At 37.3% G+C, this 23,551-nt stretch overlaps 2 protein-coding genes across 17 annotated transcripts in view; one reads left to right on the forward strand and one right to left on the reverse strand.

Moving 5' to 3' along the window:
- MTRF1 (mitochondrial translation release factor 1) overlaps nt 1-1,046 on the reverse strand; it is a 67,331-nt gene extending 66,285 nt beyond the window's left edge. For 5 of the 12 annotated variants that reach the window (XM_045811121.2, XM_045811113.2, XM_045811122.2 and 2 more), the window contains exon 1: nt 548-672. The gene's annotated coding sequence lies outside the window, so the exon portion shown is untranslated. The other 7 variants (XM_045811116.2, XM_045811119.2, XM_045811115.2 and 4 more) reach the window with 7 other exon arrangements.
- The window catches only part of NAA16 (N-alpha-acetyltransferase 16, NatA auxiliary subunit), a 62,143-nt gene continuing 38,751 nt past the window's right edge, over nt 160-23,551 (forward strand). For 2 of the 5 annotated variants that reach the window (XM_045811106.2, XM_045811105.2), the window contains exons 1-9: nt 160-437; nt 5,074-5,158; nt 6,756-6,860; nt 8,254-8,411; nt 10,517-10,651; nt 12,776-12,929; nt 17,316-17,435; nt 18,469-18,495; nt 19,830-19,925. In XM_045811106.2, coding sequence (XP_045667062.1) covers nt 384-437; nt 5,074-5,158; nt 6,756-6,860; nt 8,254-8,411; nt 10,517-10,651; nt 12,776-12,929; nt 17,316-17,435; nt 18,469-18,495; nt 19,830-19,925 — 934 coding nt within the window. In that variant the 5' untranslated portion in view covers nt 160-383. The remainder of the gene's footprint in view (nt 438-5,073; nt 5,159-6,755; nt 6,861-8,253; nt 8,412-10,516; nt 10,652-12,775; nt 12,930-17,315; nt 17,436-18,468; nt 18,496-19,829; nt 19,926-23,551) is intronic. The other 3 variants (XM_045811108.2, XM_045811107.2, XM_045811110.2) reach the window with 2 other exon arrangements.

Consider the following 23,551-nt stretch of genomic DNA (forward strand, 5'->3'; position numbering starts at 1 on the left):
GACTTACGAGGGGCGCCGAGGTGCCGGTGACAGAAGCGACCCAACACTGCACACCGCGGTCCCGCCGCCCGGGAGTCCCCCGCCACCTCTGCCCGCGGGGCGCCCGGCGCAGGCGCACACCGCCCCGCTCGAGGGGACTGGCTACGGCTGCCATCTTGCTGCGCGCGGGAGCAGCAGCCGCCGCTTGCCGGTCCGCCGCGCGGGAGCGGAGAGTTCCCAGTCCGGGTCGCGTTCCCTTCCCATTGCCATCCCTGCCCAGCGGCCGCAACTCCAGGCCATGAACTGACCCATCGCCCGCTGCCCGACTCTTAGCAGCGGCCCGCCCTGGCGCCCACCCCCAGCGAAACGCAGCGCCCGAGCACCCGTCCTCCCCGCCGGCCGCGATGCCGAACGTGCAGCTGCCGCCCAAGGAGAGCAACCTTTTCAAGCGCATCTTGGTGAGTGGCCGAGGCCGCGCTCCCGACCCTGCCCGGTGCGGCGAGCGGTCTGGCGGCGGCGGTGGCGCCTGCGCGGGCTGGGCTCGGCCCGGGCTCCGTTCTTTGTTTACCTCCGAGCCGTGGCGACCTGAACTCCCCGCGTCGGCCGGCCGCCCCTCCGCGCGCTTCGTCCCTCTGCGGCCGCTCGCCGCGCCCCCGCCGCGCTCGGCAGTCCCTCTGGGCCAGGGCGCGTCGGCTCGCGGGTGGCCCCGGTGGCCTCCGCGGCTCCCTGCGGCCAGAATCCCGACCTCCGTGCACACCCCCCACCCCCAATCCTCCCGTCTGTTTTTTTTCCCCTCGGCCAGGTGCTCATTGACTGCTTGGTGCTTAACCCATCGCATAGCGCACGCCGATACCTGCTAAAGATGGGGTGATCCTATGGTGGAGTGGGGCTCCGACTTACACCGGTGATGGGAAAATTAAACCCTAGGAAGCCAAGCCTCCCTTCGCAAGAGTTTGCATGTTTTTGGTGTACCGTACTTACCCTCTTTAGGAAGCGAGTAAGCGACTTGAACTGCATTTCCAAGTTACAAAGTCGAACACAGCTCTTTGATCGCTTTGAACTCGTTCAGGCCCTGACTCGGCAAAGTCGCGCGGGTTGGCTGGTTTTACTCTGGAGGGGAGCCTTTACTTTGTTTCCAAGCAGAAACCTGAATAATGATCCGGTAGAGATGACGGCTGCCCAGCCGGGAGAGTTTTTCTGTAGGTTGTGTGCCAGTGTCCCCGGTGCCTTCCCTCGTTTCCCAGGTTCCGTTCTTTCAGGAAGAAGAGGCAACATGCCTTTGCTTTTCGAAGCATGCACTGGAGATTGTGGATTTTAAACTGCTGCTGTACATAGTGCCTTTTCTAAAAGTCTGTCATTTCATCTGAATGAAAGTGTTTAGATTTTGAGTGAATTTATTATTTGAGCTTGTGTTGGTTATATGACTATATGCTTACCTTTACTATAAATAAAATACTAAGTTTAGAATAGTTTTAAGTATTATCAGCGGTAGGTAAGAATTCACAGAAGCTGTTCTGTTTCAAGCCAGTAGAAACTTCATGCTCCCTATTCCAAATGTTAAAAAGATACATAGTAGATGGGATTAACATTTTAAGTCTTAATTTTAGATGGTCCTTAGTGTTGAGCAAATAATGAGACACAAGTATAAAACAAAAAAATTCTAATTAAAGCATTGTGGCAGATTGCTTCATTGGGCTTTGTATATATTTTTTGTTATTTTAGTTTTGTTTTTTTCCATACCCTTATTATTTCACAGGGTGGATTTGGAGAAGTGAACTTTTTGCCCCTTTCAGGTTCATCTATAAGTTGTTTGAATTTAAGTACATTTGACATTACCCCTAAAGGATGACAGAACACTTATTTTCACTCTATTGGGTATTTTCTAGTTCAAATCGTGTTATCAGTAAGTTACAAGAAAACAATTACATGATTTATTATACTCTAGTTACTAAAAGTTACAGCTGCTGTTGAGTTAACTTTATCCCTAAATAAATTGGGAAATGCTAAACATGTTTTTCTCTGGATATGTAATATTTGTTATAAGGTTACATGAATTTAGGAGGGTGCTGGCAAAGTGAATGATTTTAGCATCTCACAGTTACAATAAATGTGGGTAGAATTTTGCTACAATAACTCCCTGACAAAGTCTCTTTATTAAAATTATTTTTCAAGTTTGGTTGGTGGACCAAAGTGCTCTGCCACCAGCAGTAAATATATATATATATATATAATTTTTTTTTTTTTAGTGTTTATTTTATTTTACTTGAGAGAGCTTGCTTGAGTGCATGAACGCAGGAGGGGGTAGGGAGGGTTATAGGGAGAAGGAGAAGGAGACTCCCCGCTGAGCAGGGAGCCTGAAGTGACCTGACTGAAGGCAGAAAGATGCTTAACCAACTGAGCCACCCAGGCGCCCCCCCAACAATAAATGTTTTAAAATGATTTATGAATGTACTTACGCATCCATTCAAATTTAGTAGTTAGCTTATTACATGTTCTGCACGGCTTGTACGTGCCTGTCTTATTCTCCAAACTGGCTATTAGCTTTAGGTTTTGTTGAATTTTGGAGCTACTCCTTGCTTTCTTTTACGAATGAAACAATCAAACTCAGGAATGGTAAATGACTAAGTGTCTAAGGTTCTCTATCTGGTTAGTAGCAAAGTTGAAACTAGAATCTGTCTTTTGTACTAAGTATATATTCCTAACTGAACTTAACACTTTTATCTTTTGTACTAAGAATATACTATATTCCTTACTGAGCGTAACATTTTTCTTTAACCTGTGTACTTGAATGCTAGGGACAGACAACCCGGTTTGAATTATGGCTCTGACAATTACTAGCTCGGTAAACTCAGTAACTGTGTGCCTCACTCTCTCCGTCTGAAATGGAGATAACCTGTATTTCACAGGCTTTCCTGGGATTTAAATAAGGATTAAGTGAATGTGGTGCCTGAACTAGTAAATGTTTCCAAAAAGTATTAACTATTATTATTACTGTTATTGGTAGTATAATTAGTATTTTGAGATCACTTAGTAAGTCAGAAAAAAACCATATTTCTCTTCTTTTCCTGTTTGCCAGTGGTTCCTTCTGCTTCATTTTTTCTTCTTGTCATTTGTCAGATGAACCCCTATAGTCAACACTATTTTTTATTTTTATTTTATTTTTAAAGATTTTATTAGAGAGAGAGTAAGAGAGTGTATAAGCAGTGGGGGGAGGGGCAGAGGGAGAGGGGCAAGCAGACTCCCCAGTGAGCAGGGAGCTGGACATGGGGCTCTGACCCCAGGACCCTGAGCTGAAGGCAGACGCTTAACCGACTAAGCCATCCAGGCACCCCTTTATTTTTATTTTAAATATTTTAGGAATAGGGAATATATTCAGATGGTTCAAAATTCAGGTTTCTCTCCCATCCTGTTTCCCAGCTACTAGGTTACCTTCCCCAGATTCAGTCAAGAAGCCTCAATTTAAACATTTTTTTCTACGAACACTTTTCTAATTCTCCCCTCCACATCTTCTGCAACAATCAATCATTTCTTCCTTCTTTGCTGGTACTGTTTTGCTTTGAACCTAGTAGACTATTTTTTGAGCAGTCCTAATTTGTGTAGACCCTGAGGATGCAGCAGCGTCTAAAATAGACAAGATCTCTGTTCTCATGGAGCTCGTACAGTATGGTGAGAAAGATAGACACTCGTGGTGCCTGGGTGGCACTGCGGTTAAGCGTCTGCTTTCAGCTCAGGGCGTGATCCCGGCGTTCTGGGATCGAGCCCCACATCAGGCTCCTCCGCTATGAGCCTGCTTCTTCCTCTCCCACTCCCCCTGCTTGTGTTCCCTCTCTCACTGGCTGTCTCTCTCTCTGTGGAATAAATAAATAAAATCTTTAAAAAAAAAAAGAAAGATAGACACTAAGTAAGTAATCAAATAAGAATTTCAGAGAATGATAGTGCTGTGTAGAAAAGGGGTAGTAAGGAGGGCACGTATTGCACGGTGCACTGGGTGTTATACGCAACTAATGAATCATCGAACTTTATATCAGAAACCAGGGATGTACTGTATGGAGACTAACATAATATAATAAAAAAACATTAAAAAAATAAAATAAAATAAAATTAGCTTGTCAATTTCCACAAAAAAAATGGAGTAACATGATAGAGAATATGTGTGTGGGGGAGGGAGGCCGGCAGTGTTAGATAGAGTGGTCAGGCAGGTGATACGTGAAATTCTGCTGGTAAGGAACATCTGGGGACGAACATTTCAAGTAGTAGGAACACACATGCAGTGGCCCCGAGGTGGGCACAAACTTGGCATGTTGAGTACTAGAAAGAAAACCCATGGCAACATAAGTGGGAGGGTAAATGGAAGATGATGAGATGTTCTTGTGATCAATGGCCGAGGTGGACAGGTGCTGATTACTTAGCCTGGCTGGTGGTATTTCGGAAGAAAGGTGTTGCTCACACTCATATTAGCCTAGTTATGGAAAGATCATGGTCTTTGGAATCAGACCAGAGTTTGCAAGTAGGCTGAGCTATTTATAAATAAATTTTATGAACTCTTAAATTTCAATTTCTACATCTGCAGGGAGGAGGTAATGACACTAACCTTGAGGGATACTTATGAGATATAACCAGTTTTATCTGGACATGTAGTAGTTGCCCCTGAGTGTGTGTGTGTGTGTGTGTGTGTGTGTGTGTGTGTGTGTATGCCTTTGTTCCATTCTTGAAGTAGCAAAGACATGATGCAGTTTCTAGTATTTTTCTGTGTTGTTAGCACATATTTTTTGCTTTTGGATTTTGAATTTTAAAAAGTTATAGCAGTAGTGGCTGACAGTTAAATTCCCTGTTTATTAAGTGAGTTTTTTCCCTTTTCTTTTTTCCCTTTTCTTCTATAAAAGTGAAAATTCTTGTACTAGAACAGCTTGGCAAGAAGTAGGTAATGAAAATATACTTTGTGTTATAAGTGGTAGAAATTGATACAACACCTTCCCATCACATATGTTTTAGATCTGATTTTGGATCTTGAATTTAGAATTTATACAATGCAAAGAAAAGTTGCTTCCTGTATATTCATTTTATTAAATAATTTTTGTTCATATTTCTTTACAGAAATGCTATGAACAGAAGCAGTACAAAAATGGCCTCAAGTTTTGCAAGATGATTCTTTCGAATCCAAAATTTGCTGAACATGGAGGTATTGTGTCTTCTGTGAGAGACTGCTTTGGGGAACTCTAATTCCAGAATCAGACATCTAGATAAGATTGCTAACAGTGAAAGAAGAATATTTTCCAGATTCCGTGGCCTTGTAGCTGTCTATTAGAGCATATAAACATTTGTAGTCATGCATCGTATCAGTCTTGTTCTAGGTTACTTTCCTTTTATTATGCTTAGTGGGTGCACCATCTTCACTTTAAATGAGAAGTGGTTGGTTGATCTGTTGGGGAATAATTAGAGTATATAACAGTACTTTTAGAGACCTCATTTCATCTATTACTTTGGGTAGAGCTTAAGTTTATGCTTCTATTTCTTATGTATGAAATGAGGATATCTCCAGTACAGAAGTAGTATGAAGATACAGTCACATGTATTTTATTCTCTGGTAGATGTCATTCTTAATGTATCTGCTGAGCTTTATCTATAAATAAATTAGACACTATTGATTTACCATTAGATTGTTTATCTTGAGCTGTTTTTCCAGCACTGGTGTTACTAGGTCTGTATTTGCCTGTCTCATCCTTTTCCCGCTGGTGACCAGTGCTTGTCTGAAGGACAGATAAGGTCAGACATGCTAGTTATGGTCCTACAGCAGAGCACCACCACTTGTGGGTCTCTGAAGATTAGACATGGATAATTCTTGAGACCATCTTATTGGGAAAGTAGGCTGACCGTGCTCAGCTTTCAAATAACATTTAAAACATTCTTTGAAGGAAATGGAAAGAAATCCGGTTCATTAAATTTGAGAAACGTAAAGCTTATTTACAAGTTTTTTCTCTATGGAATCCTTACCCACGTGGCAGGATATAAGGAAGTTCATTGTATGAAAACAGATAAATGAAGATGTGTATAGGGGCCTGGACTGCTGGATCACCATGTTCTGACAACCAGAGCCCACGGAGATCATTTGTAAACCATTGTGCTTGTCTAATTCTTGTGGATTTATTCAGAGAATTATTTTATTCTAAGGCATCTTTCATTACCTGTCTTAAATATATTCTTGGATTACACTCCTGCAGTTCAGTGTTACACTCTTGAAATGCAAACTGATGTTAATTAGCCTAACCAGAATTAGTTGGGATAAACGTATTGCCAAAAATAAAATGTGTTCCAATATTGAATAACCTGATTTTTACATTATGTGCATCTCTTTGCTAAGGTAGATTGTTTTTATGGGGTATAAATCGGATGATGATTAGAACTGATCTTGGATGAAAGCCCTGGAGCTACTGCAATAGATTTAACACAGCAGGACTTGGGCGTCTACTGTATTACTTTCCTTCAGCAGAATAATCCCGGCCCCCTTTGTACAGTCTTCTAAAGGGCAGAAGGCATTTGAGGAACTCAGTTCCAGCCTAGGGATTTCAGAAAAGGACTCAGGCTACGCTTTAATAGATACTTACGTGTAGTTTTACTTTCTGTATTTGGGGAGAAGTTCTAACTATGTGAATGAAAAGATGAATAGTACAAGCATTGGCGGATATCGTATTAAAATCATACTGAGAATTAAAAAAATAGTGCTAAGAGAATAATTTGAATTCTTTGTGTGTAAATAGAGGTTAAAAAATATTTTTCAGAGACTTTGGCTATGAAAGGATTGACATTGAACTGTTTAGGAAAAAAAGAAGAAGCATATGAATTTGTTCGTAAAGGACTTCGTAATGATGTGAAGAGCCATGTCTGTATCCTTTTGCAGTAATTGAAATTTATTATTTCATTTATTTTCCACTTAGTAGGGTTTTCTAATTTAGGAAAAAACAGACCTTTACTATGGAAAATTTGGCATAGAAGAGAGAATTTAATGAACTCTGTACCATTACTCAGCTTCAATAATTATCAACATTTTCTAATAGTTTCTTCTGTTCCCTACCCCTTGTTTGTTTATTGCAGTAGTTGATAGAGAATCCTTGTACTTTATGTATTTACTTCAGTTATGCTTAGTGTGAGAGAAAAGTAACTGATCTGTGACTTGAAACCCATTTTTTTCTTACATATCCATAAACCGACTGATACTTTCCTGTCATTCCAAATGACTTACTTGTATAGTAAAATTTGTGTTCCTTAAACTTTGTTTTAGACATTTTGGAAGAAAAATTCAGAAAAAAAAAACTTTTAAAGCGGTTTTATTTGGTATTAAGTATGATACTAGTTCTTCAGTTGGGTTTCTGTTGCACAGGGACATAGCTGTTACTTCACTAGATACTTATTGTATTTTTCATTGGCTGGTATCTCAGTTTGTGAAAAAACAGAAATACTTTGTTAAAGGTAGATCATCGGAATTGATTTTCATTTCCGTTTTGCCTATCCGTGTGCTTACTTGCAGTCTTTTTACATGTTGCCCTTTTCTTAATTTTTTACATTTCATTCATCTAGCTATTGGTCGGTATTGAACATCAGTAGTCTAGGTAGTGTTTTCACATGTTTAGCTTAGGAGTCTCTCTAAATACTAAATACTTATTTCTTTATCTCAGTGCTTACCCCAGAATGAAGTGAGAGGGCATGTAAGTATGATAGTTTTTTTGGCTCCAGGGTATGCTGAGACTTTAATTTACAGTAAATAAAAACTTCATTTTTGTGGTCTTTTAGTATCACTGGTGAATTAACTGATGATTACATGTTGTTTTAGAATTGATTGAATATAAACTAGTTTGAAGAGAGAATTGCAATTTTTGTATATATAATGAAGAATAAGTGACCGTTGAGGTGCTGGGGTGGGAAAGTGAGGGGGTAAAGGGTAGGGAATGTGAAGAATTTTTACCAAGAATTTTCTAAGGTTATGTAAACATAATGGAAGATTCTAAACACGTATAAGTGGAGAGCATAGAGTGATTCACACACACACCCCCCCGCCCGCCATGTGCCCATCACCCAGCTTCAGTAATTTAATAGCTGTCAGTCAGGGCTAATCTGGTTTCATCTTTTACCACCCCCTCACTGTCCCCCTTTCTCTGACCCCAGATTATTCTGAAGTAAATTCCAGACAACATACCACGTCGTTAAGGTAAGCTTTATATTAGGTATGTAGCATAGTATATTCTAGTATCCTTGAATGTCTCTATTTCCTTAACTTAGTAGGTTGGCATGTGTATGGACTCTTGCAGCGTTCTGATAAGAAGTATGATGAAGCTATTAAGTGTTATCGAAATGCCCTCAAGTTAGATAAAGATAATCTACAAATTTTGAGGGATCTCTCTCTGTTGCAGATCCAAATGAGAGACCTTGAAGGTTATCGAGTAAGTACTTTAGTCTTAAGTGTACATGTGTTTACAATAGGCATAATTTAAAAATGTGGGAGTTCAGAATGAGGTGAGCATAGGCTGAAATTATGTTCATTATAGTCTGTAGTAGAAGGGGAAAATCACCTGAGACCTTCTTCCCCAGTAATAATTGTAGAAATGCATCCTTGATCATAAAAAAAGGTAACTGTGTATTCATTTAATGCTTTTTTTAAAAACTAGATTATCTCCAATGTGTAAATGCTGTACTAGATTCTTTGCTGGTTTGACATTTACAGATTTGGTAAATAGAGCTTTTGTAACTGAAATCTAAATGTTGGGATTAAGTAGTTTTCTCTGTTATGGGTTGGTAAATATAAAATAATGTGGGAAGGATTGCTGTAATGCAGTCTTTCTGTGGTCCCGACCTCTTCACACTGGCATCTTCAACTCTGCTGGGTATCCCCATGTACTTACTCCGCTAAGTACCCTAACTTCACTGTGTCCACAATGGAATTCTCTCCCTTTCTCATGTGAAGGAGCCCACCAGCTCTTAACAGTTCTCTTTAAATAAGTGAAGTTCTTTCATTTGCTGCTTACTTTTGTCTTCTGCCACATAAATCCTTATGCCCGGTGCCTAGATTTGTACAGAGGTTTCAGGTGTGCTGCTGAGCTTAATGATGGTGTCATTCTTCCAGATCGTGTGGTTTTTCTTTTAGCCCAGGTGTGGTGGAGTTAAAATAATTATCTGTAGGAATGAGGCAAGGAAATTAAGAATGTTGGCAAGACAGTGCTTGCTCAGAGGGGTAATGAAATAAATGAAGATACAAGAGCTGGCGGTTAGACGCGAAGGACCTAAGGAACCAGAGGTACTGGTGGTAGCCCAGAACCAGGGTAGGAAATGTCACTGAGTGAGAGTGTTGGCCAGAGGGTGAGCTATCTGACTTTATGATTTCTGGGTGGCAGTAAGATCTAGGGTGTGGTTGTGGGAGTGGGTCCCCGAAGCAGGGCAAGGGAGATCATTACAGATGAAGAAAGAGGATTCTAAAATACTGGGTTGTGGCATGGCTGCTCGACAGTGTTGCACTGGTAACAGGATAGTGGCAGGAGTTGGCAGAGAGAAAACAACTGACCCAGACTTTAATGAAGGAGGGAAGTGACAGAGAAGCAGTGGTGTAGAAGGGAGATGGGAGTGACACAGCTGAATGTCGTAGGCCTGCGAGAACCAGGCACACAAAGGCAGAGGGGTGAGACTGTCTAAGCTGTTTTCTCAAAGATATCTTTTTCTTCAAATGATCCAATCATGTTACTCCTTGTGGCATATAGTGTGGAAGGACTCACTGGGCGCCTATTCCCACAACAGAAACGAAACACTACATGTGCACAACTTCATTGCAGCTAGCGTTCTTCATGAGACCTTGTTCCTCCAGGCAGTTGCATGTGCCTAAAACTTGGAGGCGAATACGAGCTATGAAGAGGTGGGGGCGCTGTAGGGAGGGCGCATTTTCTGCTGGTGAAGATACTCGAGTTCTTCTGGGGCAGCCATGGTAGAATTTCTGGGGTTTTCTCCCTCATGTCATAGATATGAAGCTGTCTTAGAGTGGCAGCAGTGGTGTTCTGTTAGAAAGGTCCGGTCCGCCCTGGCTGCGTCCAACCTCTTTCTGGGGCCTATTGTAACAATGTAATAAATACATTATAATTTCATGTAGTGATTTTATAAACAGCAGAATTTAGTTAAATAAAAAGGTATCTTAGTCTCTTCTAAGATGTTTAGTTACCAAACGAAATTGGTATATAAAGGTAATTTTATATAAGGGTAATTTTATAAAGGTAATTTATATAAAGGTAATTTTATAAAGCAGCACAAAAGCATGGGCCCCAAGGTCAGCTTTTCAGTGACAGCTTTACAAGGAGCATTACAGAGTATTCTAGAACTTAAGTAATTTAACATAAAAAGTATTTCTTTTTTATTTGGGAACTGGTGTTTGTTAATTGAATTTATTAGAAAGGAATTAAAGGCATTAAATTGTTTTCTTAAAGCTCTGTGGTAAAATATAAATATTTTAGAGAAAGTTAAAGTAAAAAGACGGTTTTTTATTTTATTATTTTTTAAATTTTTTTAGGAGACTAGGTATCAGCTTCTTCAGTTGCGTCCAACACAGCGTGCTTCCTGGATTGGATATGCCATTGCATACCATTTGCTAAAAGATTATGATATGGCACTAAAACTGTTGGAAGAATTTAGACAAACTCAGCAAGTAAGAACTTTATTCTAACTGTTTCTCCTACCTGCACAAGTTGTTGAGTAGTTGTTGACTACTATATACCCCAATTCCCAATTGTGCATTAAAGTCTTTGGGACCTATGGGAGCACCCGGGTGGCTCAGTTGCTTAAGCATCAACTCTTGATTTCAGCTCAGGTCATGATCTCAGGGTCATGGGATTGAGCCCCACGTCAGGCTGTCTGCTCAGCACAGAGTCAGCTTCAGATTCTCTCTCCCCCTCCCTCCTGCTCATTCTCTCTCTCTCTCAAATAAATAAACGAAATCTTTTAAAAAATAGATAAGTCTTTGGGACCTATGGAAAAACTTGAAAAATTTTTGAAATAATTAGAAAAATTAAAACAGAATTCTTGATACAAAATAAATAATATGAATATTTTTATACTCTTATTTTGATGACATTCAAAAGACAAAGAAAAGAATACAAAAATATGAAAATAGTTTTGTGATTGTGGGAATTATTTCTCTCATATATATTGCTTTATGTTTTATATAAGCATGTTAATATATTTTAATACATATGCAAAATAGAAAAATAAAAAAACATATACTGTGCATCATGAGATAAATAGATGTTAACATTTTGCCACAATTTCTCTAAGTTTTATTATTTTTTAAAGAAATATTGCAGAAGTAGCTGTAAAGGTCTCTAACATCCCTAGAGGTAGCCACTAATCTGAAATGGGTATAGATTGTTCCTAGTCATGTTTAGGTTATGTTTAAGTCCATAAAAGTTACAAACTATTATTTTGTGTATTTAAAAATTGACATGAACCATATGCACTTTTTTCATTCAACATGTCTTGAGATATATGTGTGTTGATACCCATGTAGGGATAGTTTGTCCATTTTTTTTTTTTAAGATTTTGTTTATTTATTTGACAGAGAATGAGAGAGAGAGCTTGAGCAAGAGCACAAGCAGGGGGAAGCAGGAGGGAGAGGGAGAAGCAGGCTCCCTGCTGAGCAGAGAGCCTGACATGGGGCTGGATCCCAGTACCCTGGGATCATGACCTGAGCTGAAGGCAGACACTTAACCCACTGAGCCACCCAGGCGCCCCTATCCATTTTTTTTTAAAGATGTTATTTATTTGAGAGAAACAGAGCATGAGCGGTGGGGGGGAGAGGAGGGAGGTGGAAGGAAAGGGAGGAGCAGACTCCCCCACTGAGCAAGCAGCCCGACAGGGGGCTTGAACCCAGGATCCTGAGATCATGACCCGAGCTAAAGGCAGCTACTTAACCTACTAAGCCACTCAGGTACCCCAGTTTATCCATTTTTAGCTGCCGTTTGGTATTTCATTATATAAATAAGCTGTAGTTTATTAATTCCACTTTTTCCTTGTGCCAATACCACACTATCTTGATTGCTGTTACTTTATAGTAGGTTTGAAATTTGAAATGCATGTCCTCCTACATTGTTCTTTTTCAAGACTCTTTTGGCTATGCAGGGTTTCTTTTATTTCCATTTGAATTTTAGGATTAGCTTGTCAATTTCTGCAAAAAAAGCTTGCTGAGAGTTTGATAGGGATTGCACTGAATTTGTAGATCAATTTGGAGAAAATTGCCATCAAAACAGTATTGAATATTCTGATCCATGAACATGATTTGAAATGTCTCTCCATTTACAAGGGTCTTTAATATCTCACAGCATGCTTTCAGTCTTCTGTGTATAGGTCTTATTTCCTAAATTTATTCCTAAATATTTTTTCTTTTAGATGTTATTATGAATGAAATTATTTTAGTTTTACTTTTGGGTTGTTGGTTGCTAGTATATGGAAGTATAATTGATTTTTGTATTTTGATCATGTATTCTGTCACCCTGCTAAACTTTTTTATTTTAGTAGTTTTTTTGGTAGATTCTTTAGAATTTTAACCATTTTCATACTTTTCTGTGGTTATAGGATTTGCTGACCTGAATCTTTACTTTGCCATAGGCAGAAATGCCATCTTTATGTTTGTTTTAAAGAATGTATTAATCACTCTTCTATTTGTAATTACTTCTTTTAGTCTGTGTGAATGACTTTCCTGAGAAAGAAACTAAAGGTCTTTAACTGTTTTATATAATTATATATATAAAATAATTTGTTCTTTTTTTTTTTTCAGGTTCCTCCCAACAAAATAGACTATGAATATAGTGAACTGATATTATACCAGAATCAAGTGATGAGAGAGGCAGATCTTTTTCAGGAATCTTTGGAACATATAGAAACATATGAGAAACAAATATGTGATAAACTTTTGGTGGAAGAAATTAAAGGTAGGTTGACCTGCTTTTTCTTTTTTAGCGGCCTCAGTTAAAGAAAAGAACAAAAATTATATACTTTATTCTGCTCTCACGTTTAAATAAGACTTGGTATATAATAAAAATTTTTATTGTTTAATCATTGTTTATTAAGTTAATCCTCACAACAATACTATGTATGGTTGTTACATCCATTTTAGAGTTGAGGGGCTGAGGAACAGAGAGGTTAAGTGATTTGCCCACAGTCATACAGCTAAGTAAGCTTGGTAGTACTAGATTTGAGTCTAGGGGTTTTGACTCCAGATTCCATTTTCTTAGGCAGCATGTTATACTGCCTTCATATCCTCTCCCCTCTCCCAAATATGTGTCCATGAAATAAATAAATAAATAAATAAATAAATAAATAAATAAATAAATAAATAAATTACAATGAGAATAGTAAATGATGACACTGGGGTCATCATAAAAGCAAGATTCATTTATTTTCAATATGGGCTAGCCAAGTACGAAGGCAGGATCCTGATAAATAGCTTGTTAAAAATGGGTCAAGCACATTTTTTTTTTAAAACAAAGTTTTGCTTATCAGTTACCATTCTCTGAGCAGTACTATATAAAATATCCAACTAAAGTAATAATTAGTTTAAAACTAAAGTTTCATATAGTTGCAGGACTTCTAAAGCTTAATAAAAATAATACCTAATGTTTATTTACTTTTCCTGTGTCTCAGAGTATGGTAATTGCTTAAACTGCTTTATTTCATTTGATTCTTTATTTTATTTTATTTATTTATTTGACAGAGCGAGAGAACACAAGCAGTGGGAGTAGCAGAGGGAGAGGGAGAAGCAGGCTCCCCACTGAGCAGGGAGCTGATGTGGGGCTCAATGCCAGGACCCTGAGATCAGGACTTGAGCTGAAGGCAGATGCTTAACCATCTGAGCCACCCAGGCGCCCCTCATTTAATTTTTTAGCACTTCTAATGTGGGTAGATTATCCCCATTTATAGTTGAGGAAACTAAAGTTTAGAGAGGTTAAGGAGTTGCCCAAAGTCACCCTGCCTTTTAGGTGGTAAAGTTAATTTCTAAACACATCTTCCTGGCCTCAGAGTCCTTTTTTTTTTTTTTTTTTTTTTTACTTTATTATTTTATTTTTTTAAAGATTTTATTTGTCAGAGAGTGGCACAAGCAGGGGGAGCAGCAGGCAGAGGGAGAAGCAGGCCCCCCACTGAGCAAGGAGCCTGATGTGGGACTTTATCCTAGGACCCTGGAATCATGACCTGAGCTGAAGGCAGGCGCTTAACTGACTGAGCCACCCAGGCATCCCTATTATTTATTTATTTAAGTAAACTCCACACCCAAAATGGGGTTTGAACTCATGACCCCAAGGTTAAGAGTCACATGCTCTACCAGCTGAGCCAGTCAGTCACCCCTACTTTTTTTTTTTTATTATTTAAATAGTCCTTATTTTTGTAGAGCAATTTTAGGTTCACAACAAAATCGAGTGGAAGGTATAGAGATTTCACGTATACTCTGTCGCTGCACATGCACAGCTTGCCTTCCCCCACCCCATGTCAACATCCCCTACCGGAATGGTACATTTGTTGCAATTATTGAATCCCCACATTGACAGGTAATTACCACCCAAAGTCTACAGTTTACATTAAGGTTCACTCTTGTCTAGGTTTTGAGAAATATATCCACTGTTGTAGTGTCATATAGAGTAGTTTTACTGCCCTAAAAACCCTCTGTGCTCTCTTTGTTTCTCCTTGCCCCCAACTCCTGGCTACCAGTGATCCTTTGACTGTCTCCATAGGTGTGCGTTTCCCAGAATGTCAGATAGTTGGAATCATGTAGTATGTAGGTTTTTTAGATTAGCTTCTTTCACTTAGTAATTCAAGATTTCTTCATGTCTTTTTATGTGTTCTTACTTGTAACTGCTATACTCTGCTCTTCCAGATAATGTATAGTAACTTACTGATTTAATTTTTGTGAATAATGCTAATATTGACAATGCTTTTTATTTTATGTATATTTTATTTTTTCCCGTTTTTAAATTCCAGTTAGTTAACATACAGTGTAATATTAATTTCATGTGTAGAATTTAGTGATTCAACACTCAGCGCTTATCACAAGTGCTCTCCTTGATCCGCATCACCCTTAACCCATCCTCCACCCACCTCCCCTGCAGCCACCCTCAGTTTGTTCTCTGTTGTTAAGAGTCGGCTTTGTGGTTTGCCTTTTTCCCCCATGTCATCTGTTTTGTTTTTTAAATTCCATAGATGTGTGAAATCATACAGTATTTGTCTTTCTCTGACTGATTTATTTCACTTAGCATAATACTCTCTAGCTCCATCCATCTCATTGCAAATGGCAAGATTTCGTTCTTTTTTATGGCTGAGTAATATCATTGTATATAGACCACATCTTCTTTATCCATTCTGGAGTCAGTGGATGTTTGGACTCTTTCCATAATTTGGCTATTAAACAACACTATTTTTCAAACTATTGGTAAAATGGGGATAAATAATTTAATGTTCTGGTTTCTTTCTTCTATCACTTATAATTGATAGGAGCAAAGAAAAATGACAATTATTTTTACGTTCTGATGTTTTATCGCTGTTTTTTAAATTAAATCTTAGCTCAGGTTGCTTTTTGTCTCTAGTTAACATCAATACAGAATGCAGTGAGTAAGAAGTGGATATGATGTATGAGATCAATTCTTGTTTAAAAAGTCTGCGAGTTGCCATGTAGCCACATTCGTCCATATGTTGCTAGTGAGGGTAATTTGGGAGTCATCATTTTGAGTATAAAGCCAGTGCTTTATACTGCTTATAGAGACAAGTTACAGTATTTTAATTTTTTCAGTGAACTTTGCAGGCCCAGAGACCTTTAATATTTACACATTTATGTCTTTTGTAGTCCTTAGCATATTAAAGATTCTTCAATAAACTTAAAAAAGTTGTTAGAGATTTTCACTAACTTATGCATATGCAATTGTGCTTATTTGTTCTGTGTATTCCTCTAGTAATAACTTGCCTGTGGTGGAAGCAGATAACAAAGGTTTTTAGAATTGAAAAATACATTTTTGTTTATTTACCTAGGGTAATTAGAGTAAAAATTGGACTAGCCAGAACTTAGTTTTGGAGGAGTTGGGCATGTTCATAGTTTTAAGTAGCAAACATTTATGTATATTCATTTGGTACCAAGCACTGTGCTAACCCCTTTAAATTAATTCATTTATCACAAAAGCAGACTGAGATAGTTGATATTTTATAGGTAAGTGAACATGGGAATTTTGTGTGAGAAACTGGTAAAACCGGAAATTACATCTGGTTAGTCTTCCTCTAGAGCTTGAATAATATATATAAATAGTAAAATAATAGTATATAATAACTACTTCAGTATATTGTCTCCTCCAAGATGATAAAACCTGAAATAATACATTGAAGACATTTCAAAGGGTTATTTCTTTGAAAAAGATTTTTTGGGGAAGGGAAAGTCTTAGCGATAGGAAGTTGAGATATATCCTTTTTTGAGAATCTCCCTTTTATCTTGGATTAGATGTGCTTTCCATTATATCTGAGAAGTTTAAATATTCATTTCCGATGCCTACTTTCTTTTTTCTTCTTCTTCTTTTTTTTTTTTAATGATTTACTTATTTATTTGAGAGAGTGCGCTCGCGCCTGCACGAGCAGAGTATGGGGGGAGAGGGGGAGAGAGGGAATCTTCAGCAGATTCCCTGGGGGGAGTCAGGTCAGCCCTTCAACCAATTGAGCCACTCAGGTGCCCCTCCCGTGCCTATTTTCAATTTGTGTGGCTTAGTAAAAGGATTTGAACCTTAGGGGCAACCCACATGTGAACCTGATTTGTGTGGTTTCTTGCTGTAAAGTGGTACTTAGGTTTTTGTTTTACTGATTTAAACTTCTCCAATTTTAGTGACGTCTAAAGGAAACTATGAGAATTGAATGGAGAATTGTTTAATATATGAATTGATCAGGAAGAATACATTCAAATCTAGCAGTAGGAATATAGGGATGTTTCAATTAGAATTATTTACCAATCTGTGGAGGGAGTCTTTAATTAATCTTAAAGAGTATATAAAAATGTGCACAATACAGATATTTTCACTAAGAACTTAATATCCTATCTGTATATTTGGGGTGCAGAAGGGAGCCAGAAATGAATGTTAGTATAATCGAATGTGTAAATGAAGGTTCATTTCTGAAGACAAGCTGTGAATTAATCTGTGTTTAGTTGTATAAAATGCAACATGCCCAAAGGGAAGCACATAAGGTTCTGTCTTTCGTAAACATCTATTATGCTAATAACGCTTAGTGAAATCTGTGAGATCAGAAAGGTATTTAATGTTTAAGTAAAATGAATGTGAATTTAAACTTAATTTTAGGGGAAATGCTGTTGAAATTGGGAAGATTAAAAGAAGCCAGTGAAGTATTCAAAAACTTGATTGATCGGAATGCAGAAAATTGGTGTTATTATGAAGGCTTGGAAAGAGCTCTGCAACTTAGTATGTAATGATTTTTCTCCTCTACCTAATCTTAACCAGTATTTGAAGTAAATGCACAGTTGTAATAATATTTGAGGACAAAAAAGCATTTATTTTTCCATTTAGGAAGATCATGGGTTAAACATGGCAGTGAAGAGGAATTTAGATATTTGATTATACTTAAGTGACAAATGCTCACAGATAATTTTAAGTTCCTTGACCCCCCAAAATGTTACCAATTTATACTAACTTGAGACTGGGGAAGAAAGCGAGCATTCCCTCTCTGGGAAATTTAATATTTTTTAAAGAATTAGAGGTTTGTTACCCTCAGCCTTTAAACATAAGAATTAGGCCAAAGAAATTTTGCTGAGGGTATGTAGTGTACAGCATCAACATGCAAATTATTCTCTTAATTTCAAACTAGGTTAATTTGTGTAGAGCAACATTTTACATATTTTCTTTTCAAATTAGGTAACCTGTCCTTTTTAGAAATCTGCAGTATTTTTCCAAATTTTCTCATAATTAAATGAAAAGAGCAGTAATAGTCCTAATAGATTTACTTGGATAAAAACATGGCTGAAATAATTATGAAAATATGGCTCAAGGGGGTTGAAACAGCAGAACTTTTAAATTTAAAAAATATGGTAAAAATAGGTAGCTATTCATATTCATTTATAGAAGTATGAGCTATGAGAAAAATTTGTTGTACCCTAATCACTGTTACAGATTAATCCAGGTTTTCTGTGTTTAAAATTTAGTATCACAAATCATTAATTTTTTCCCTTAAATTGTTTTTAAGAAAATGATGAAAATTAAAATATGAATTAGATCAATAATTTGTGTTTTTTAAAAATCAGGACAAAAGTCATATGTTTGAAGGTTGGAAAGGTGAGATAACTATAATGTTTTTCTTTAAACTATCAGTTACTGACATGTAGTTTATAACACAGGTATTTAAATGTTTAGTAAAATGAGTATATGTTCCATGTCAAGATCCATGCTTACTATAAAATGTATTGATTACAAAACTAATTACATTACTTTATCTTTTTAGGTTCCTTAGGACCTTTTCTCCCCCATGGTAAGTTCTGGAGCTCCAACTTGTGACTTCAAATAGGGCGTTGAAATGGTTTGGTTTTGTCTTAATTTTACTACATTTGTAAGACTTGTTATATCTGGTATAGTGGAGAATTTTTTTTTATTCTCTTAAGAGTAGGCCTAAATATGAGACCTGCTTATTTAAAATATGCAGCAAATAGTCTTCGTGTAAAAAAAATATAGTGTTCATGTAAATTTTAGTATAAGGGTCCTTGATATTTCTTGAAGTCTCCAAATTGTTGACAGAATATGAAAATTATCTTTCCTATATCCCAGATTTTGAATCCCAGCACATTGGAGCTCCAAAACATACTACTGGGGGAAGGAAAGAGTCTAAACAAAATCAAACATTACTTTTTTAAGTATTGTATTTATAATCTTGATAGTGAACACTGCACTTAGTACAGAGATACCTTGATCGCTAGCATCAAGCGTTCTTACAATAATATTTCTGTTTTCTGAATTAAAATCAATTAAAAACTTTATAGTTTAAAATCAGGTTTGTTTGCTTTTTCTTAAAATTATCCTGTAAGTTGCCTTATTGCTTATATGAAATAATGCATATAATCTCTCTTTGAAAATTATGCAGGATATTATTTTAGAATAACGAAGTAGACCCAGATCATACTTTGCAAGTTGTTATTGCAGAGTAACATGTAGTTTATATATAGATCCTCTATTGAGTGCTATAAAATTAGGTTGGTTGGGAGGGAAGACACAACTCTCTTTTAGAAGTATATTTTATATCATTGTATTTACAGGGAGAAATAATTGCCACTTTAAACAATCTGTACTAGTGGGGTTCTTTTTAATGGATTTACATTGAAGATTTTAAGTGTCAAAGCTACCTTAAAAATTTAGTTCATTTTTTAAACTATAAAACATTGACATTCTTGATGCTGAAACCTAATCAGTAAGCGTTACAGCCTTTTCTGGGGATGTGTGTAGGCTTCACCGAGCTAGAGAAGTTGTGTAACAAAAGTTACAAAGGAGCACTTTCTTTCCGTGGGTTGTGCACTAAGGAATGTAAGAGAAGCGCTGTGTATCTTGAGTCTTTGTGTCTTGTATGCGTATGATTTGAGTTGGATGTAGACTCCCTTGTGATGAAGTTTTGGGTTCCTGTGGAGATTGGGTTTAAAGTGGTGTTTTGCTGATCATATTATTTCACCACCAGTGTTTTTAATGTTTAAAAAAATTGAGCGCAGCTTTAATATTGACAATGCAACCTTTATTTATAACGATTTTTAACGTTTATTAGCATTTTATCATAGATAAAATTCTGATGCTTTGAATCTCACACATATTTACTGATAATAGGCACTTTAGAAGAGAGGCTTCAGATTTATGAAGAAATTAGTAAGCAGCACCCCAGAGCAATTTCACCTAGAAGATTACCTTTGAATCTTGCCCCAGGTAATATTAGGATATCTTTTGTAACACTGATTATTTGTTATTCAACATCATTCACATTTAAAAAACTTGTTTCTGGTACAGAGTTTACTTTACATCTACACCAGTCTTGGGGGTGGGAACGATGAGTTGTGAACTTACTGTGCATGTGTTAATAAGAGTGTTTAGCGTGTAGCTCAATGTTGGTTTCAAGTATCAGAAGTTATCTATATAAGATTGTTTTTCTTACGTGACTTTAAATATTAAACACCAGATTTAGAAGATAAATTAAGTGCCCTGGAATTGATGACAAATTACATGTGAGGTATTGTGATTTAAGCGGTAGAAGTTTTGAAGTTTTAGGTTTTCTTTTTAGAGCATAAATTCACAGAAAGCGTGGTGAGCCGCCACAGTGTTGAAGAACATCGCCATTCCCTTGAAGGCCCTCTCTCAAAGTTGTCCGCTGTCCTGAAATTTGCCTGTGCATGCTGTTGTTTTTAGAGAGCTCCATGTATTTTGTATCTCTAGAAAAACAAAACAACCCCCCTCCCTGCTTTTGTACTTGATGTAAATACCTGTGGCAGGTATTGCGACTCGCTTTTATTGAAGAGCAGTATATTCATGACCTGGATCCAAGTGGTGCAGGCAGTGGAACCCCTTCGCTTTGGGGCTGTAGAGGAGGTAAAAGTATATTCGTTCTTCAGGTAGTTAATATCTTTTTGATGATTTTATAGAAAATTGTGCCTTTTTCTTAAAGTTGTCTCTATTTTTAGTTGAAAGTGCTATAGATTATTATTTATTGGGACTTCTCGAATGTCTTTTGATACAAGTCACCCTAGAAAACTAATGCAACTGAAAAAAATCTACTCTAGGCATGGGGTGAGGAGGCAGTATATTTTCTAATGAATTTTCATCTATAGTGGAAATATTTAAATAATTGGGTTATAATTTTCTTTATCAAAAGGTTCGTGGAAATTGAAAAGTTTTTTAGTTGATTGACTTTAAAAATATATGAAGTACCTGTTAGAAATGTATTATGTTAGACAGTTGGTACGAGTTTGTTGTAAACAGTTCATGTTCCACTAGTGCATCTTAGTGCGCTGGTGCATCTCAGATGATAAATAGTATTCTTCTGATCCTCCCATTTTTGTTTCCGCTTTATGAAATATTGAAAGCAGATTTCCCTGGTGTTTTTCAGGGAACATTAAGCTCAAGTGGATAGTATCAGGCTCAGTGGGGAGGGTAACTGTTATGCTGAGATACTCTTCAGTCAAGTGAGTTGGGGAAATTTTGGGTTGAACCCAGCAGTTAGGTTTCTGACTTGTTAGAACTTTGGGGACTTGTTAGAACTTTGATACATGCATTGTGAATTTCTGAGATGGGATCTCCTGTGCAAGGAGGAGCATTCCCATAGTAAAAGTGTTTTATTGAAGATGCTTGGCCCCATGTTTCTGTATGTCTTTTTTTAAATAACAGCTTTTGAAATATAATTCACATACCATTAAATTCACTTTTTAAAGTATGCAGCTCAGTGTTTCAGTGTATTCATGGAATTGTGCAACCATTATCACTCTCTGGTTTCAGAAAATTTTCATCACTCCCAAAAGAAACCTCACACTCGTTAGCGGCCACTCCCCGCACGCCCAGTACCAGGCAACCACTAATCTACTTCCTGAACTTGTGCATTTGCCTGTTTTGGACATGTCATAGAAGTGGAATCATACCATATGTGGCCTTTTGTGTCTGGCTTCTTTTTTTAAATCAGTCTGTGTGTGTCTTATGTCACATTGTGAGTGGGGATATTCTGTTCATTTGGAGCTTTCAAATGCATTCATTTGACTCCTAGGAAAGAAAGAAATCTCATTTAACTTTAAGATTATTAACAAGATATCTTAGGTCTCTTGTTCCTTTATGGAACATGGAGCTTCAAATTTATAGTGCCCCAATTTTTTTCATAGTTCAGAAAGTTTGCTGAAAGCTCTTAGTACATGATAGGAAATATATTTTTACTGAAAGACAGCTTGGAACCAACTGTGGATTGTAGAGTGCGATTTCGGTTTAAGTGGAATTATCCTGGACCCTCTGAGCATTCTGTCTTTGAAATGCTAAAGGTATCTTTATACAAGATGGGGCTCAGTTGAAGGGTCTGATGGTGTGGGCTTCAAGATCGACATCACTGTGAGGTCCTAACACATACGGATTTACAAAGCACCAGTGAGCATAAATAAAATTATACGGATACCTAATTATACCTGTGTAGAAGCCTTCATGGTGTTTTGCCTCTCTAGAAATATTTTTATGTATAATAAGAAAGATATCTTGGCATTATCAAAAGCAATAAGATTTTTATCAAAGAAACATGATGGAACTTGAGAATGTAAGGTGAAAGTTTTGAAAAAAAGGTTTTTCAGTTTTTAGATTAAAAGGCTTAAAACTATTGAGTAGTGAACACAGTAGTCCTAGGTAGATTTTCCAACAGCCTAAAACACTAAGTGCTGTGAAAATAATGCAGGAATATAGCTACTTTTCCAAAGAACTAGTTTAATTCATCATTTTCTGTTTTATTATGCAGGTGAGCGAGGGAGGGAGATGATTCCAGAGTATTAAATACAAGCTTCTAATCAAATTTTGCTCCATTCGGATATACTACTTATAACATTATATAAATTTAAGGTGTACAGCTGTTGATTTGGTACATTTATACATTATAATATTACCATAGTGGTATCATAGCGTATTAGCTAACACCTCCATCAGGTCACATAATTATCGTTTCTTTTTTATAGTGGGAACATTCTCCATTATTTAGAATAAATTCCCAGTGAATCATACAGTCTTATCTTGCTGATTGTGTTAATTATTTTAGCAGTGGATTTTGAGACAGCAATTTTTATTTGAATCCACACTGTACATCCAGAGAAGAATTAGCATAGCATCTGTAGACAGATGACCTGTTTGGTAAAAAGCTGTAATGCTAAACAGGCACATAATGAGTGATGGTCTTTTCCCCTAAAGGAAGGACTGGCGTGGGAGGGGGTGTGGCTACTAAAAATCATTTAAAAATAACTAGGAAGAAGATTGTTTTTGTGAAAGGGTTTTTCTTATGCCTAAAGAAAGCATTTATGAGATGGGCAATGGTAAGTAGTTTTGGAATATAGTGTGTGACGGAGCATTTGAGTAGCTATCTGTAGGCTTCTTGTTTAGGTAATGCATTCTTACAGTTCCAGATAAAAGATTATAAAAGGGTTTTTAAGTGCAAAGTTTTTTCTTGTTTATCCCCTAACCACCAAGTTTACTTCTCTAGAGGCTGCCATTGTTACCAGTAAGTAGCATATTCTTGCATAAATAAATTGTGCATATACAAGCAAAAATGTATGAGGTGAGGGTTTGTGTATAGCTGTCCTTTTTTCTCCCTCCTCTGTTCAAAAGTGGTAATAGCATAGATTGCTGTGCGCTTGGTTTTTCTCTTCTGTATCTGTACTTATATTCCCACAGAAAGAACTCCCTCCTTCTTTCTCGTAGCCGCACAGTCTAAATAACAGTTTAAGGGGAGATGAGGCTTTCAGTATTATGGATAATCGAGAGTTGAGTATATTGTATTTTAACTCCAGTCTGCCAGGGTGGTCCGAATTGACTGAGAAAGTTGACCA

This window comes from Ursus americanus, chromosome 10 (genome assembly GCF_024610735.1).
Source record: "Ursus americanus isolate L20-20 chromosome 10, mUrsAme1.1.p, whole genome shotgun sequence".
In the NCBI taxonomy this organism is placed as follows: Eukaryota; Metazoa; Chordata; class Mammalia; order Carnivora; family Ursidae; genus Ursus; species Ursus americanus.